The sequence below is a fragment of the Coturnix japonica genome, unplaced genomic scaffold, assembly GCF_054131305.1.
Source record: "Coturnix japonica strain WE unplaced genomic scaffold, WE-NBRP24 Scf222, whole genome shotgun sequence".
Lineage (NCBI taxonomy): Eukaryota > Metazoa > Chordata > Aves > Galliformes > Phasianidae > Coturnix > Coturnix japonica.
In genome coordinates, this window is record NW_028189125.1 from 20,614 (window position 1) to 36,420 (window position 15,807).

Consider the following 15,807-nt stretch of genomic DNA (forward strand, 5'->3'; position numbering starts at 1 on the left):
GGGGTTAATATGGGGCCAATATGGGGTCAATATGGGGTTATGGGGTTAATATGGGGCCAATATTGGGTCAATATGGGGTTATGGGGTTAATATGGCCTCAATATGGGGTCAATATGGGGCCAATATGGGGTTATGGGGTCAATATGGCGGCGGTATGGGGTCAATATGGGGTCATATGGGGTCAATATGGGGCTATGGGATTGATATGGGGCCATATGGGGTCAATATGGGTCAATATGGGGCCAATATGGGGTTATGGGGTTAATATGGGGCCAATATGGGGCCAATATGGGGTTAATATGGGGTCAATATGGCCTCAATATGGGGTTATGGGGTTAATATGGGGCCATATGGGGTCAATATGAGGTTATGGGGTCAGTATGGAGTCAATATGGGGCCAATATGGGGTTAATATGGGGGTATGGGGTCAATATGGGGTCAATATGGGGCCAATATGGGGTCATATGGGGTCAATATGGGGCTATGGGGTTGATATGGGGCCATATGGGGTCAATATGGGTCAATATGGGGCCAATATGGGGTTATGGGGTTGATATGGGGCCATATGGCCTCAATATGGGGTTATGGGGTCAATATGGGGTTAATATGGGGTATGGGGTCAATATGGCCTCAATATGGGGTTATGGGGTTAATATGGGGCCAATATGGGGTCAATATGGGGCCAATATGGGGTTATGGGGTCAATATGGGGTTATGGGGTCAATATGGGGTTATGGGGTCAGTAATGGGGGTATGGGGTCAATATGGGGTCAGTATGGGGTTGATATGGGGTTAATATGGGGGTATGGGGTCAATATGGGGCCAATATGGGGTCAATATGGGGTTATGGGGTTAATATGGGGCCAATATGGGGTCAATATGGGGCCAATATGGGGTTAATATGGGGTTATGGGGTTAATATGGGGCCAATATGGGGCCAATATGGGGTTATGGGGTCAATATGAGGCCAATATGGGGTTAATATGGGGTCAATATGGCCTCAATATGGGGTTATGGGGTTAATATGGCGTCAATATGGGGCCTATATGGGGCCAATATGGGGTTATGGGGTTAATATGGGGCCAATATGGGGTCAATATGGGGTTATGGGGTCAGTATGGGGTCAATATGGGGCCAATATGGGGTTATGGGGTTAATATGGGGCCAATATGGGGTCAATATGGGGTTATGGGGTCAGTATGGGGTCAATATGGGGCCAATATGGGGTTATGGGGTTAATATGGGGCCAATATGGGGTTATGGGGTCAGTATGGGGTCAATATGGGGCCAATATGGGGTTATGGGGTTAATATGGGGCCAATATGGGGTTAATATGGGGTTATGGGGTCAATATGGGGCCAATATGAGGTTAATATAGGGTCAATATGGGGTTATGGGGTCAATATGGGGTAATGGGGTCAATATGGGGTTAATATGGGGTATGGGGTCAATATGGCCTCAATATGGGGTTATGGGGTTAATATGGGGCCAATATGGGGTCAATATGGGGTTAATATGGGGCCAATATGGGGTCAATATGGGGCCAATATGGGGTTATGGGGTCAGTAATGGGGGTATGGGGTCAATATGGGGTCAGTATGGGGTTGATATGGGGTTAATATGGGGTTATGGGGTCAATATGGGACCAATATGGGGTCATTATGGGTTATAGGGTCAGTATGGGGTCAGTATGGGGTCATATGGGGTCATATAGGGTCAATATGGGGCCAGTTAGGGGCTATGGGGTCAGTATGGGGTTACAATGGGGTCAGTATGGGGTTATGGGGTCAATATGGGGTCGGTATGGGGTTACAATGGGGTCAGTATGGGGTTATGGGGTCAATATGGGTCAATATGGGGTCGGTATGGGGTCACCTATGGCGTTATGGGGTCAGTTGTGGGGCTACGGGGTCACTTATGGAGACACTTATGGGGCTATAAGGTCACTTGTGGGGTTATGGGTTCGCTTATGGGGTTATGGGGTCACTTATGGGGTTGTGGGGTCATTTATGGGGTCACTTATGGGGTCACTTATGGGGTTATAGGGTCACTTATGGGGCTATGGTTTCACTTATGGGGTTAAAGGGTCAGTTATGGGGTCAGTTATGGGGTTATAGGGTCACTTATGGGGTCAGTTATGGGGTTGTGGGCTCACTTATGGGGTTAGAGGCTCACTTATGGGGTCAGTTATGGGGTTACAGGGTCACTTATGGGGTGACTTATAGGGTTATGGGGTCAGTTATGGGGTGACTTATGGGGTCAGTTATGGGGTTACGGGGTCAGTTATGGGGTCAGTTATGGGGTCAGTTATGGGGTCAGTTATGGGGTTACGGGGTCACTTATGGGGTTATAGGCTCACTTATGGGGTCAGTTATGGGGTTACAGGGTCACTTATGGGGTTGTAGGCTCACTTATGGGGTCAGTTATGGGGTTACGGGGTCAGTTATGGGGTTACGGGGTCACTTATGGGGTCAGTTATGGGGTTACAGGGTCACTTATGGGGTGACTTATGGGGTTATGGGGTCGGTTATGGGGTCAGTTATGGGGTTGTAGGCTCACTTATGGGGTCAGTTATGGGGTTATGGGGTCAGTTATGGGGTTACAGGGTCACTTATGGGGTCAGTTATGGGGTTACGGGGTCAGTTATGGGGTGACTTATGGGGTCAGTTATGGGGTTACAGGGTCAGTTATGGGGTGACTTATGGGGTCAGTTATGGGGTTACAGGGTCAGTTATGGGGTGACTTATGGGGTCAGTTACGGGGTCAGTTATGGGGTCAGTTATGGGGTTACGGGGTCAGTTATGGGGTCAGTTATGGGGTTATGGGGTCACTTATGGGGTTACAGGGTCACTTATGGGGTTACAGGCTCACTTATGGGGTCAGTTATGGGGTTATGGGGTCAGTTATGGGGTTATGGGGTCAGTTATGGGGTGACTTATGGGGTTATGGGGTCAGTTATGGGGTTATGGGGTTATGGGGTCAGTTATGGGGTTACGGGGTCAGTTATGGGGTTACAGGGTCACTTATGGGGTGACTTATAGGGTTATGGGGTCAGTTATGGGGTTGTAGGCTCACTTATGGGGTCAGTTATGGGGTGACTTATGGGGTTACGGGGTCAGTTATGGGGTTACAGGGTCACTTATGGGGTCAGTTATGGGGTTACAGGGTCACTTATGGGGTGACTTATAGGGTTATGGGGTCAGTTATGGGGTTATGGGGTCACTTATGGGGTCAGTTATGGGGTTATAGGCTCACTTATGGGGTCAGTTATGGGGTTATGGGGTCACTTATGGGGTCAGTTATGGGGTATTGGGGTCAGTTATGGGGTCAGTTATGGGGTTATGGGGTCAGTTATGGGGTGACTTATGGGGTTATGGGGTCAGTTATGGGGTCAGTTATGGGGTGACTTATGGGGTTATGGGGTCACTTATGGGGTCAGTTATGGGGTGACTTATAGGGTTACAGGGTCACTTATGGGGTCAGTTATGGGGTGACTTATAGGGTTATGGGGTTATGGGGTCAGTTATGGGGTGACTTATAGGGTTATGGGGTTACGGGGTCAGTTATGGGGTTATGGGGTCAGTTATGGGGTTATGGGGTCAGTTATGGGGTCAGTTATGGGGTTATGGGGTCAGTTATGGGGTCAGTTATGGGGTCAGTTATGGGTCTCACCTTCATATGGGGCAGCACCATTTCCCGGAGCTGTGGCACCGTTAACGGGGTCCGTGCAAACCCCACAACCCACAGCTGCTCCGGCAGGAGCCCGTCCCGGAACAGCCACCTATAGGGACCCCATAGACCCCATTAATCCCATACAGCGCCCCATAGTGCCCCATAGCACCCCATAGTGCCCCATAGCGCCCTATAAACCCCATATGGCACCCTATAGGGCCCCATATGGCATCCCATAGCACCCATCCCGGAACAGCCACCTATAGGGACCCCATAGACCCCATTAATCCCATACAGCGCCCCATAGCACCCCATAGTGCCCCATAGCACCCCATAGTGCCCCATAGCACCCTATAGACCCCATATGGCACCCTATAGGGCACCATATGGCACCCCATAGCACCCATCCCGGAACAGCCACCTATAGGGGCCCCATAGACCCCATTAATCCCATACAGCGCCCCATAGTGCCCCATAGCGCCCCATAGCGCCCCATAGCACCCCATAGCGCCCCATAGCACCCCATAGTGCCCCATAGGGCACTCTATAGGGCCTCATATGGCATCCCATAGCACCCATCCCGGAACAGCCACCTATAGGGACCCCATAGACCCCATTAATCCCATACAGCACCCCATAGCGCCCCATAGCGCCCCATAGCACCCCATAGTGCCCCATAGTGCCCCATAGCGCCTCATAGCGCCCCATAGCTCCCTATAAACCACATAGGGCATCCCATAGCACCCATCCCAGAACAGCCACCTATAGGGACCCCATAGACCCCATTAATCCCATACAGCGCCCCATAGCGCCCCATAGCGCCCCATAGCGCCCCATAGCACCCTATAAACCCCATAGGGCATCCCATAGCACCCATCCCGGAACAGCCACCTATAGGGACCCCATAGACCCCATTAATCCCATACAGCACCCCATAGCGCCCCATAGCGCCCCATAGCACCCTTATGGCGCCCCATAGCACCCTATAAACACCATAGGGCACCCTATATGGCCCCATATGGCACCCCATAGCACCCATCCCGGAACAGCCACCTATAGGGACCCCATAGACCCCATTAATCCCATAGAGCGCCCCATAGCGCCCCATAGCGCCCCATAGCACCCCATAGTGCCCTATAGCACCCCATAGGACCCCACAGCACCGCACAGCGCCCCATAGCACCCTATAAACCCCATAGGGCACTCCATAGCACCCCATAACACCCTATAGCACCCCATAGCACCGCGCAGCACCCCATAGCACCCTATAAACCCCATATGGCACCTCACAGCACCCCATAATGCCCCATAGCGCCCTATAAACCCCATATGGCACCCCATAGCACCCCATAGCACCCCACAGCACCCCATAGCACCCTATAGCACCCCATAGGACCCCATAGCACCCCATAGCACCCTATAAACCCCATATGGCCCCATAGCGCCCCATAGCACCCCACAACACCCCATAGGACCCTATAAACCCCATATGGCCCCCCATAGCGCCCCATAGCACTCCACAGCACCCCATAGCGCCCCATAGCACCCTATAAACCCCATATGGCCCCCCATAGCGCCCCATAGCACCCTATAAACCCCATAGCACCCCACAGCGCCCCATACCACCCCATAGCGCCCCATAGCACCCTACAAACCCCATATGGCACCCCATAGCGCCCCATAGCACCCCATAGCACCCCATAGCACCCCATAGCGCCCCATAGCGCCCCATAGCACCCCATAGCACCCTATAAACCCCATAGGGCATCCCATAGGGCACCATATGGCATCCCATAGCACCCATCCCGGAACAGCCACCTATAGGGACCCCATTAATCCCATACAGCACCCCATAGCGCCCCATAGCGCCCCATAGCACCCCATAGCGCCCTATAAACCCCATATGGCACCCCATAGCGCCCCATAGCACCCCATAGCGCCCCATAGTGCCCCATATGTAGCACCCATCCCGGAACAGCCACCTATAGGGACCCCATTAATCCCATACAGCACCCCATAGCGCCCCATAGCGCCCCATAGCGCCCCATAGCACCCCATAGCGCCCCATAGCACCCCATAGCGCCCCATAGCGCCCTATAAACCCCATATGGCCCCCCATAGCGCCCCATAGCACCCTATAGCACCCCATAGCTCCTAATAAACACCATATGGCATCCCATAGCGCCCCATAGCACTCTATAGCACCCCATAGGACCCCATAGCACCCTATAAACCCCATATGGCACCCCATAAACCCCATAGCGCCCTATAGCACCCCATAGAACCCCATAGCGCCCCATAGCATCCCACAGTGCATCATAGCACCCTATAGCACCCCATAGCACCCTATAAACCCCATATGGCACCCCATAAACCCCATAGTGCCCCATAGCACCCCACAGCGCCCCACAGCACCCCATAGGACCCCATAGCGCCCCATAGCGCCCCATAGCACCCCATAGGACCCCATAGCGCCCCATAGCACCCCAGAGCACCCCAGAGCACCCCAGAGCACCCCATAGCGCCCCATAGCACCCCACAGCGCCCCACAGCACCCCATAGGACCCCATAGCGCCCCATAGCGCCCCATAGCGCCCTGTAAACCCCATATGGAACCCCATAGCACCCCATAGCACCCCACAGCACCCCATAGCACCCCATAGTGCCCAATAGCACCCTATAAACCCCATGTGGCACCCCATAGCGCCCCATAGCACCCCATATGGCCCCATAGCACCCCATAGCACCCTATAGCACCCCATAGGACCCCATAGCGCCCCATAGCACCCCACAGCACCCCATAGGACCTCATAGCGCCCCATAGCGCCCTATAAACCCCATATGGCCCCACAGCGCCCCATAGCACCCCACAACACCCCATAGGACCCTATAAACCCCATATGGCCCCCCATAGCGCCCCATAGCACCCCATAGCGCCCCATAGGACCCCATAGCGCCCCATATCACCCTATAAACCCCATAGGACCCCACAGCACCCCATAGCACCCTATAAACCCCATAGGGCACCCCATAGCACCCCATAGGACCCCACAGCGCCCCACAGCACCCCATAGGACCCCATAGCGCCCCATAGCACCCCACAGCGCCCCACAGCACCCCATAGGACCCCATAGCGCCCCATAGCGCCCCATAGCGCCCTGTAAACCCCATATGGAACCCCATAGCACCCCATAGCACCCCACAGCACCCCATAGGACCCCATAGCACCCTATAAACCCGATATGGCCCCCCATAGCGCCCCACAGCACCCCATAGCGCCCCATAGCACCCCATAGCGCCCTATAAACCCCATATGGCACCCCATAGCGCCCCATAGGACCCCATAGCACCCCATAGCGCCCCATAGCACCCCATAGGACCCCATAGCGCCCCATAGCACCCCATAGCACCCCACAGCACCCCATAGGACCCCATAGCGCCCCATAGCACCCCATAGCACCCCATAGCACCCTTTAAACCCCATAGCACCCTATAAACCCCATAGGGCACCTCATAGCGCCCCATAGGACCCCATAGCGCCCCATAGCGCCCCATAGCACCCCATAGCGCCCCATAGGACCCCATAGCGCCCCATAGCGCCCCATAGCACCCCATAGCACCCTTTAAACCCCATAGCACCCTATAAACCCCATAGGGCACCTCATAGCGCCCCATAGGACCCCATAGCGCCCCATAGCACCCCATAGCGCCCCACAGCACCCCATAGGACCCCATAGCACCCCATAGGACCCCATAGGACCCCATAGCGCCCCATAGCACCCCACAGCACCCCATAGCACCTCATAGCGCCCCATAGCACCCTATAAACCCCATATGGCCCCACAGCGCCCCATAGCACCCCACAACACCCCATAGGACCCTATAAACCCCATATGGCCCCCCATAGCGCCCCATAGCACCCCATAGCGCCCCATAGCACCCCACAGCACCCCATAGCACCCTATAGCACCCCATAGGACCCCATAGCACCCCATAGCACCCTATAAACCCCATATGGCCCCCCATAGCCCCCCATAGCACCCCATAGCGCCCCATAGCACCCTATAAACCCCATAGGGCACCCCATAAACCCCATAGGACCCTATAAACCCCATATGGCTCCCCATAGCGCCCCATAGCACCCTATAAATCCCATAGGACCCCATAGCAACCCACAGCACCCCATAGCACCCTATAAACCCCATATGGCACCCCATAGCGCCCCATAGCACCCCATAGGGCACCCCATAAACCCCATAGCACCCTATAAACCCCATAGCACCCCACAGCGCCCCATAGCACCCCACAGCACCCCACAGCACCCCATAGGACCCCATAGGACCCCATAGCGCCCCATAGCACCCCACAGCACCCCATAGGACCTCATAGCGCTCCATAGCACCCTATAAACCCCATATGGCCCCACAGCGCCCCATAGCACCCCATAGCGCCCCATAGCACCCTATAGCACCCCATAGGACCCCATAGCACCCTATAGCACCCTATAAACCCGATATGGCCCCCCATAGCGCCCCATAGCACCCTATAGCACCCCATAGGACCCCATAGCGCCCCACAGCGCCCCATAGCACCCCATAGCGCCCCATAGCACCCTATAGCACCCCATAGGACCCCATAGCACCCCATAGCGCCCCATAGCACCCTACAAACCCCATATGGCACCCCATAGCGCCCCATAGCACCCTATAGCACCCCATAGGACCCCATAGCGCCCCACAGCACCCCATAGGACCCCATAGCGCCCCATAGCACCCCATAGCACCCCATATGGCCCCATAGCACCCCACAGCGCCCCATACCACCCCATAGCGCCCCATAGCACCCTATAAACCCCATGTGGCACCCCATAGCGCCCCATAGCACCCCATATGGCCCCATAGCACCCCATAGCACCCTATAGCACCCCATAGGACCCCATAGCGCCCCATAGCACCCCACAGCACCCCATAGGACCTCATAGCGCCCCATAGCACCCTATAAACCCCATATGGCCCCACAGCGCCCCATAGCACCCCACAACACCCCATAGGACCCTATAAACCCCATATGGCCCCCCATAGCGCCCCATAGCACCCCATAGCGCCCCATAGGACCCCATAGCGCCCCATAGCACCCTATAAACCCCATAGGACCCCACAGCACCCCATAGCACCCTATAAACCCCATAGGGCACCCCATAGCACCCCACAGCACCCCATAGCATCCTATAAACCCCATATGGCACCCCATAGCACCCTATAGCACCCCATAGCACCCTATAAACCCCATATGGCACCCCATAGCGCCCCACAGCACCCCATAGCGCCCCATAGCACCCCATATGACCCCATAGCGCCCCATAGCACCCTATAAATCCCATAGGACCCCATAGCGCCCCACAGCACCCCATACCACCCCATAGCGCCCCATAGCACCCTACAAACCCCATACAGCACCCCATAGCACCCTATAAACCCCATTACCCCCCATAAACCCCATAGCACCCTATAAACCCCATATGGCACCCCATAGCGCCCCATAGCACCCTATAGCACCCCATAGCGCCCCATAGCACCCCATAGGACCCCATAGCGCCCCATAGCACCCCATAGCACCCCATAGCACCCCACAGCACCCCATAGGACCCCATAGCACCCCATAGGACCCCATAGCGCCCCATAGCACCCCACAGCACCCCATAGGACCCCATAGCACCCCATAGGACCCCATAGCGCCCCATAGCGCCCCATAGCACCCCATAGGACCCCATAGCGCCCCATAGCACCCCATAGCACCCCATAGCACCCCACAGCACCCCATAGGACCCCATAGCACCCCATAGGACCCCATAGCGCCCCATAGCACCCCACAGCACCCCATAGGACCCCATAGCACCCCATAGGACCCCATAGCACCCCACAGCACCCCATAGGACCCCATAGCGCCCCATAGCACCCCACAGCACCCCACAGCACCCCATAGGACCCCATAGGACCCCATAGCACCCCATAGGACCCCATAGCGCCCCATAGCACCCCATAGCACCCTATAGCACCCCATAGGACCCCATAGCGCCCCATAGCACCCCATAGGACCCCATAGCACCCCATAGCACCCCATAGGACCCCATAGCGCCCCATAGCACCCCATAGCACCCCACAGCACCCCATAGGACCCCATAGCACCCCATAGCACCCCATAGGACCCCATACCACCCCATAGCACCCCATAGGACCCCATAGGACCCCATAGCGCCCCACAGCACCCCATAGGACCCCATAGCGCCCCATAGCACCCCACAGCACCCCATAGCACCCCATAGGACCCCACAGTGCATCATAGCACCCTATAGCACCCCATAGCACCCTATAAACCCCATATGGCACCCCATAGCGCCCCATAGCACCCTATAAATCCCATAGGACCCCATAGCGCCCCATAGCACCCTATAAACCCCATATGGCACCCCATAGCACCCTATAGCACCCTATAAACCCCATATGGCACCCCATAGCTCCCCATAGCACCCTATAGCACCCCATAGGACCCCATAGCACCCTATGAACCCCATATGGCACCCCATAAACCCCATAGCGCCCCATAGCACCCCATAGGACCCCATAGCACCCTATAAACCCCATATGGCCCCCCATAGCGCCCCATAGCACCCCATAGGACCCCATAGCACCCCATAGCGCCCCATAGCACCCCACAGCACCCCACAGCACCCCATAGGACCCCATAGCACCCCATAGGACCCCATAGCGCCCCATAGCGCCCCATAGCACCCCATAGGACCCCATAGGACCCCATAGGACCCCATAGCGCCCCATAGGACCCCATAGGACCCCATAGCGCCCCATAGCACCCCATAGGACCCCATAGGACCCCATAGCGCCCCATAGCACCCTATAGCACCCCATAGGACCCCATAGCACCCTATAAACCCCATATGGCACCCCATAAACCCCATAGCGCCCCATAGCACCCCACAGCGCCCCATAGCACCCTATAGCACCCCATAGGACCCCATACCACCCCATAGGACCCCATAGCGCCCCATAGCACCCCATATACCCCCCATTGCCCCCCATTGCCCCTACCATAACGTGGGGTAAATCTTCTTCCTCGCCAGATCCCCCTGCAACCATTAATTAATTCCCCCCTTTAATTAAGTCCATCACCCCCCATTCATTAATTAACCCCCTTAATTAACTTAATTACCCCCTTCAAACTTAATTACCCCCCTCAACCCCCTTAATTACCCCCTTCGACCCACTTAATTAAGCCTTAATTACCCCCCCCCCCCCCCCCCTTAATAAAGTGCTGAGTCAGGGTGACTCGTTAACGAGGCCGGGATTAATTAACACGTTGGGTAACGAGGGCGCGGCCGCTCCAAGGGGGGGGAGGGGGGGGGAACTTCCTCATTCCAGCCCCATAGGGCCCCATTTGCCCCCCCCCACCCCACATTTACCCCCCCGCCCCATATCTGCCCCATAACTGCCCCATATCTGCCCCATAACTGCCCCTATCTGCCCCATATCTGCCCCTATTTGCCCCCCACACCCCATATCTGCCCCATAACTGCCCCTATTTGCCCCACTATTTGCCCCCCCACCCCATATTTGCCCCCCACACACCCCATGTTTGCCCCATATCTGCCCCATAACTGCCCCTATTTGCCCCATAACTGCCCCTATTTGCCCCCCCACCCCATATTTGCCCCCTACTGTCCCTATTTGCCCCATAACTGCCCCTATTTGCCCCCCCACCCCATATCTGCCCCATAACTGCCCCATAACTGCCCTTATCTGCCCCATAACTGCCCCTATTTGCCCCACATTTACCCCCCCACCCCATATTTGCCCCCTTACTGCCCCATAACTGCCCTTATCTGCCCCATAACTGCCCCTATTTGCCCCACATTTACCCCCCCACCCCATATTTGCCCCCTTATTGCCCCATAACTGCCCCTATTTGCCCCCCCACCCCATATCTGCCCCATAACTGCCCCTATTTGCCCCATATCTGCCCCTATTTGCCCCATAACTGCCCCATCTGCCCCATAACTGCCCCTATTTGCCCCATATCTGCCCCTATTTGCCCCATTACTGCCCCTATTTGCCCCCCTATTTGCCCCCCCACCCCATATTTGCCCCCCCCACACCCCATGTTTGCCCCATATCTGCCCCATAACTGCCCCTATTTGCCCCATAACTGCCCCTATTTGCCCCATTACTGCCCCTATCTGCCCCATAACTGCCCCTATTTGCCCCATAACTGCCCCTATTTGCCCCATAACTGCCCCTATTTGCCCCATTACTGCCCCTATTTGCCCCCCTATTTGCCCCCTTGCTGCCCCTATTTGCCCCCCCACCCCATATTTGCCCCCTACTGCCCTTATTTGCCCCATAACTGCCCCTATCTGCCCCATATCTGCCCCTATTTGCCCCCCACACCCCATATCTGCCCCATAACTGCCCCTATCTGCCCCATATCTGCCCCTATTTGCCCCCCCGCCCCATATCTGCCCCATATCTGCCCCATAACTGCCCCTATCTGCCCCATAACTGCCCCTATTTGCCCCATTACTGCCCCTATTTGCCCCATAACTGCCCCTATTTGCCCCATTACTGCCCCTATTTGCCCCCTTACTGCCCCTATTTACCCACCCACCCCATATTTGCCCCATAACTGCCCCTATTTGCCCCATAACTGCCCCTATTTGCCCCATAACTGCCCCTATTTGCCCCATAACTGCCCCTATTTGCCCCCCACACCCCATATCTGCCCCATAACTGCCCCTATTTGCCCCATAACTGCCCCTATTTGCCCCCCACACCCCATATCTGCCCCATAACTGCCCCTATTTGCCCCACTATTTGCCCCCCCACCCAATATTTGCCCCCCACACACCCCATGTTTGCCCCATATCTGCCCCATATCTGCCCCTATTTGCCCCATAACTGCCCCTATTTGCCCCCCCACCCCATATTTGCCCCCTACTGTCCCTATTTGCCCCATAACTGCCCCTATTTGCCCCCCCACCCCATATCTGCCCCATAACTGCCCCTATCTGCCCCATAACTGCCCCTATTTGCCCCACATTTACCCCCCCACCCCATATTTGCCCCCTTATTGCCCCATAACTGCCCCTATTTGCCCCCCCACCCCATATCTGCCCCATAACTGCCCCTATTTGCCCCATAACTGCCCCTATTTGCCCCATATCTGCCCCTATTTGCCCCCCACACCCCATATCTGCCCCATAACTGCCCCATATCTGCCCCATAACTGCCACTATTTGCCCCATAACTGCTCCATATCTGCCCCATAACTGCCCCTATTTGCCCCATATCTGCCCCTATTTGCCCCATATCTGCCCCTATTTGCCCCATATCTGCCCCATATCTGCCCCATAACTGCCCCTATTTGCCCCATAACTGCCCCTATCTGCCCCATTACTGCCCCTATTTGCCCCATAACTGCCCCTATCTGCCCCATAACTGCCCCATATCTGCCCCTATTTGCCCCCCACACCCCATGTTTGCCCCATAACTGCCCCTATCTGCCCCATATCTGCCCCTATTTGCCCCCTTACTGCCCCTATTTACCCACCCACCCCATATTTGCCCCATAACTGCCCCTATTTGCCCCATTACTGCCCCTATTTGCCCCCCCAGCCCTATTTGCCCCCCCCACACCCCTCTTTACCCCTTATTTGCCCCCCAACTGTCCCTATTTGCCCCTATTTGCCCCCCCAAAACCCCTATTTGCCCCATAACTGCCACTATTTGCCCCCCTACTGTCTCTATTTGTCCCCTTTTGCCCCCTAATTGCCCCTATTTGATCCCCTATTTGCCCACTTTTGCCCCCCCCACACCCATATTTACCCCCCCACATCCCATATTTGCCCCATAACTGCCCCTATTTGCCCCCCCTTCCCCACTATTTGCCCCCCTACTGCCCCTACTTGCCCCTATGTGCCCCCCACTGCCCCTATTTGTCCACTTTTACCTCCCCCACACCCCATATTTATCCCCTTATTGCCCCTATTTGCCCCTCATCTCCATCTGCCCTCTATCTGCCCCCCTTTCTGCCCCCCCACTGCCCCTATTTGCCCCCATTTTACCCCCCCACACCCCTATTTGCCCCCCTCTATCCCCTATTTGCCCCCCTATTTGCCACCCCATTGCCCCTATTTGCCCCCTTTTGTCCCCCTATTGCCCTTATCTGCCCCCCTATTTCCCCCCATTTTCCCCCCACAACCCTATTTGCCCCCCCAATTGCCACCCACACTCCAGTTACCACCCCAATTGCCCCCCCACCCCCCTAATTACCCCCCAAATGCCCCCCAGCCCCCTTAATTGCCCCCCAGCCCCCTAATTACCCCCCCAATTGCCCCTCACTCCCCTATTTGCCCCCCTACTTCCCCCCACCGCCCCATTTGCCCCCCACCCTCAATCTGCTCCTCCATTTCCCCCCTTCACCCCCCTATTTCCCCCCCAGTTACCCCCCCAATTGCCCCCCAGCCCCCTTAATTGCCCCCCATGCCCCTAATTACCCCCCCAATTGCCCCCCCCTCTCCATACCAAGGCCCCAAAGATGATGAAGACGTGGGGATGCAGGCTGCTCTATTCCCCCTATATCCCCCCTCAATTGCCCCCCATGCCCCTAATTACCCCCCTAATTGCCCCCCAGCACCCTTAATTGCCCCCCACCCCCTTAATTACCCCCTTAATTACCCCCCATGCCCCTAATTACCCCCATTAATTGCCCCCCCCCCGTACCGATGCCCCGAAGATGATGAAGACGTGGGGCTGCAGGCTGCTCTATTCCCCCCCTATATCCCCCCCCAATTGCCCCCCAGCCCCCTTAATTGCCCCCCACCCCCCTAATTACCCCCTTAATTACCCCCCATGCCCCTAATTACCCCCATTAATTGCCCCCCCCCCGTACCGATGCCCCGAAGATGATGAAGACGTGGGGCTGCAGGCTGCTCTATTCCCCCCCCTATATCCCCCCCCAATTGCCCCCCAGCCCCCTTAATTGCCCCCCACCCCCCTAATTACCCCCTTAATTGCCCCCCGTGCCCCTAATTACCCCCATTAATTGCCCCCCCCCCCATACCGATGCCCCGAAGATGATGAAGACGTGGGGCTGCAGGCTGCTCTATTCCCCCCCTATATCCCCCATAATTGCCCCACAGCCCCCTAATTACCCCCTCAATTGCCCCCCAGGCCCCCCCAGCCCCCTAACTACCCCCATAATTGCCCCACACCCCCCTAATTACCCCCATTAATTGCCCCCCCCCCCGTACCGATGCCCCGAAGATGATGAAGACGTGGGGCTGCAGGCTGCTCTATTCCCCCTATATCCTCCCTCAATTGCCCCCCATGCCCCTAATTACCCCCCCAATTGCCCCCCACCCCCTTAATTGCCCCCCAGCCCCCTAATTACCCCCATTAATTGCCCCCCCCCCCCCATACCGAGGCCCCGAAGATGATGAAGACGTGGGGCTGTAGGCTGCTCTATTCCCCCCCCCAATTGCCCCCCAGCCCCCTTAATTGCCCCCCAGCCCCCTAATTACCCCCTTAATTGCCCCCCATGCCCCTAATTACCCCCTTAATTGCCCCCCACCTCCCTAATTACCCCCATTAATTGCCCCCCCCCCCATACCGAGGCCCCAAAGATCATGAAGATGTGGGGCTGCAGGCTGCTCTTTTCCCCCCCTATTCCCCCCCCCAATTGCCCCCTCCACCCCCCAATTGCCCCCCAGCCCCCTAATTACCCCCTTAATTGCCCCCCAGCCCCCTAATTACCCCCCTAATTACCCCCCCCGTACCGAGGCCCCGAAGATGATGAACATATGGGGCTGCAGGCTGCTCTATTCCCCCTATATCCCGCCCCAATTGCCCCCTTCACCCCCCAATTGCCCCCCACCCCCCTTAATTACCCCCTTAATTGCCCCCCACACCCCCCTAATTACCCCCATTAATTGCCCCCCCCCCCCGTACCGATGCCCCGAAGATGATGAAGACGTGGGGCTGTAGGAAATCTTCCTCCCCGCTCAGCTCCTGGCGCAGCATCCCACACACCTCAGAGCGGCTCAGCTCCTCCATGGCCACGGGGGGG

General features: G+C 56.6%; 1 protein-coding gene across 1 annotated transcript in view; it reads right to left on the bottom strand.

The window, feature by feature from the left end:
• LOC146750965 (glucose-6-phosphate 1-dehydrogenase-like) overlaps positions 1-15,801 on the bottom strand; it is a gene marked incomplete at its 3' end in the record, with an annotated part of 33,833 nt that extends 18,032 nt beyond the window's left edge. Inside the window, exons 1-3 of the mRNA XM_085535905.1 lie at positions 15,690-15,801; positions 10,776-10,813; positions 3,673-3,781 (exon numbers count right to left, since the gene is read on the bottom strand). Coding sequence (XP_085392031.1) covers positions 3,673-3,781; positions 10,776-10,813; positions 15,690-15,794 — 252 coding nt within the window. The remainder of the gene's footprint in view (positions 1-3,672; positions 3,782-10,775; positions 10,814-15,689) is intronic.
• Between the last annotated feature and the right edge of the window lie 6 nt (positions 15,802-15,807).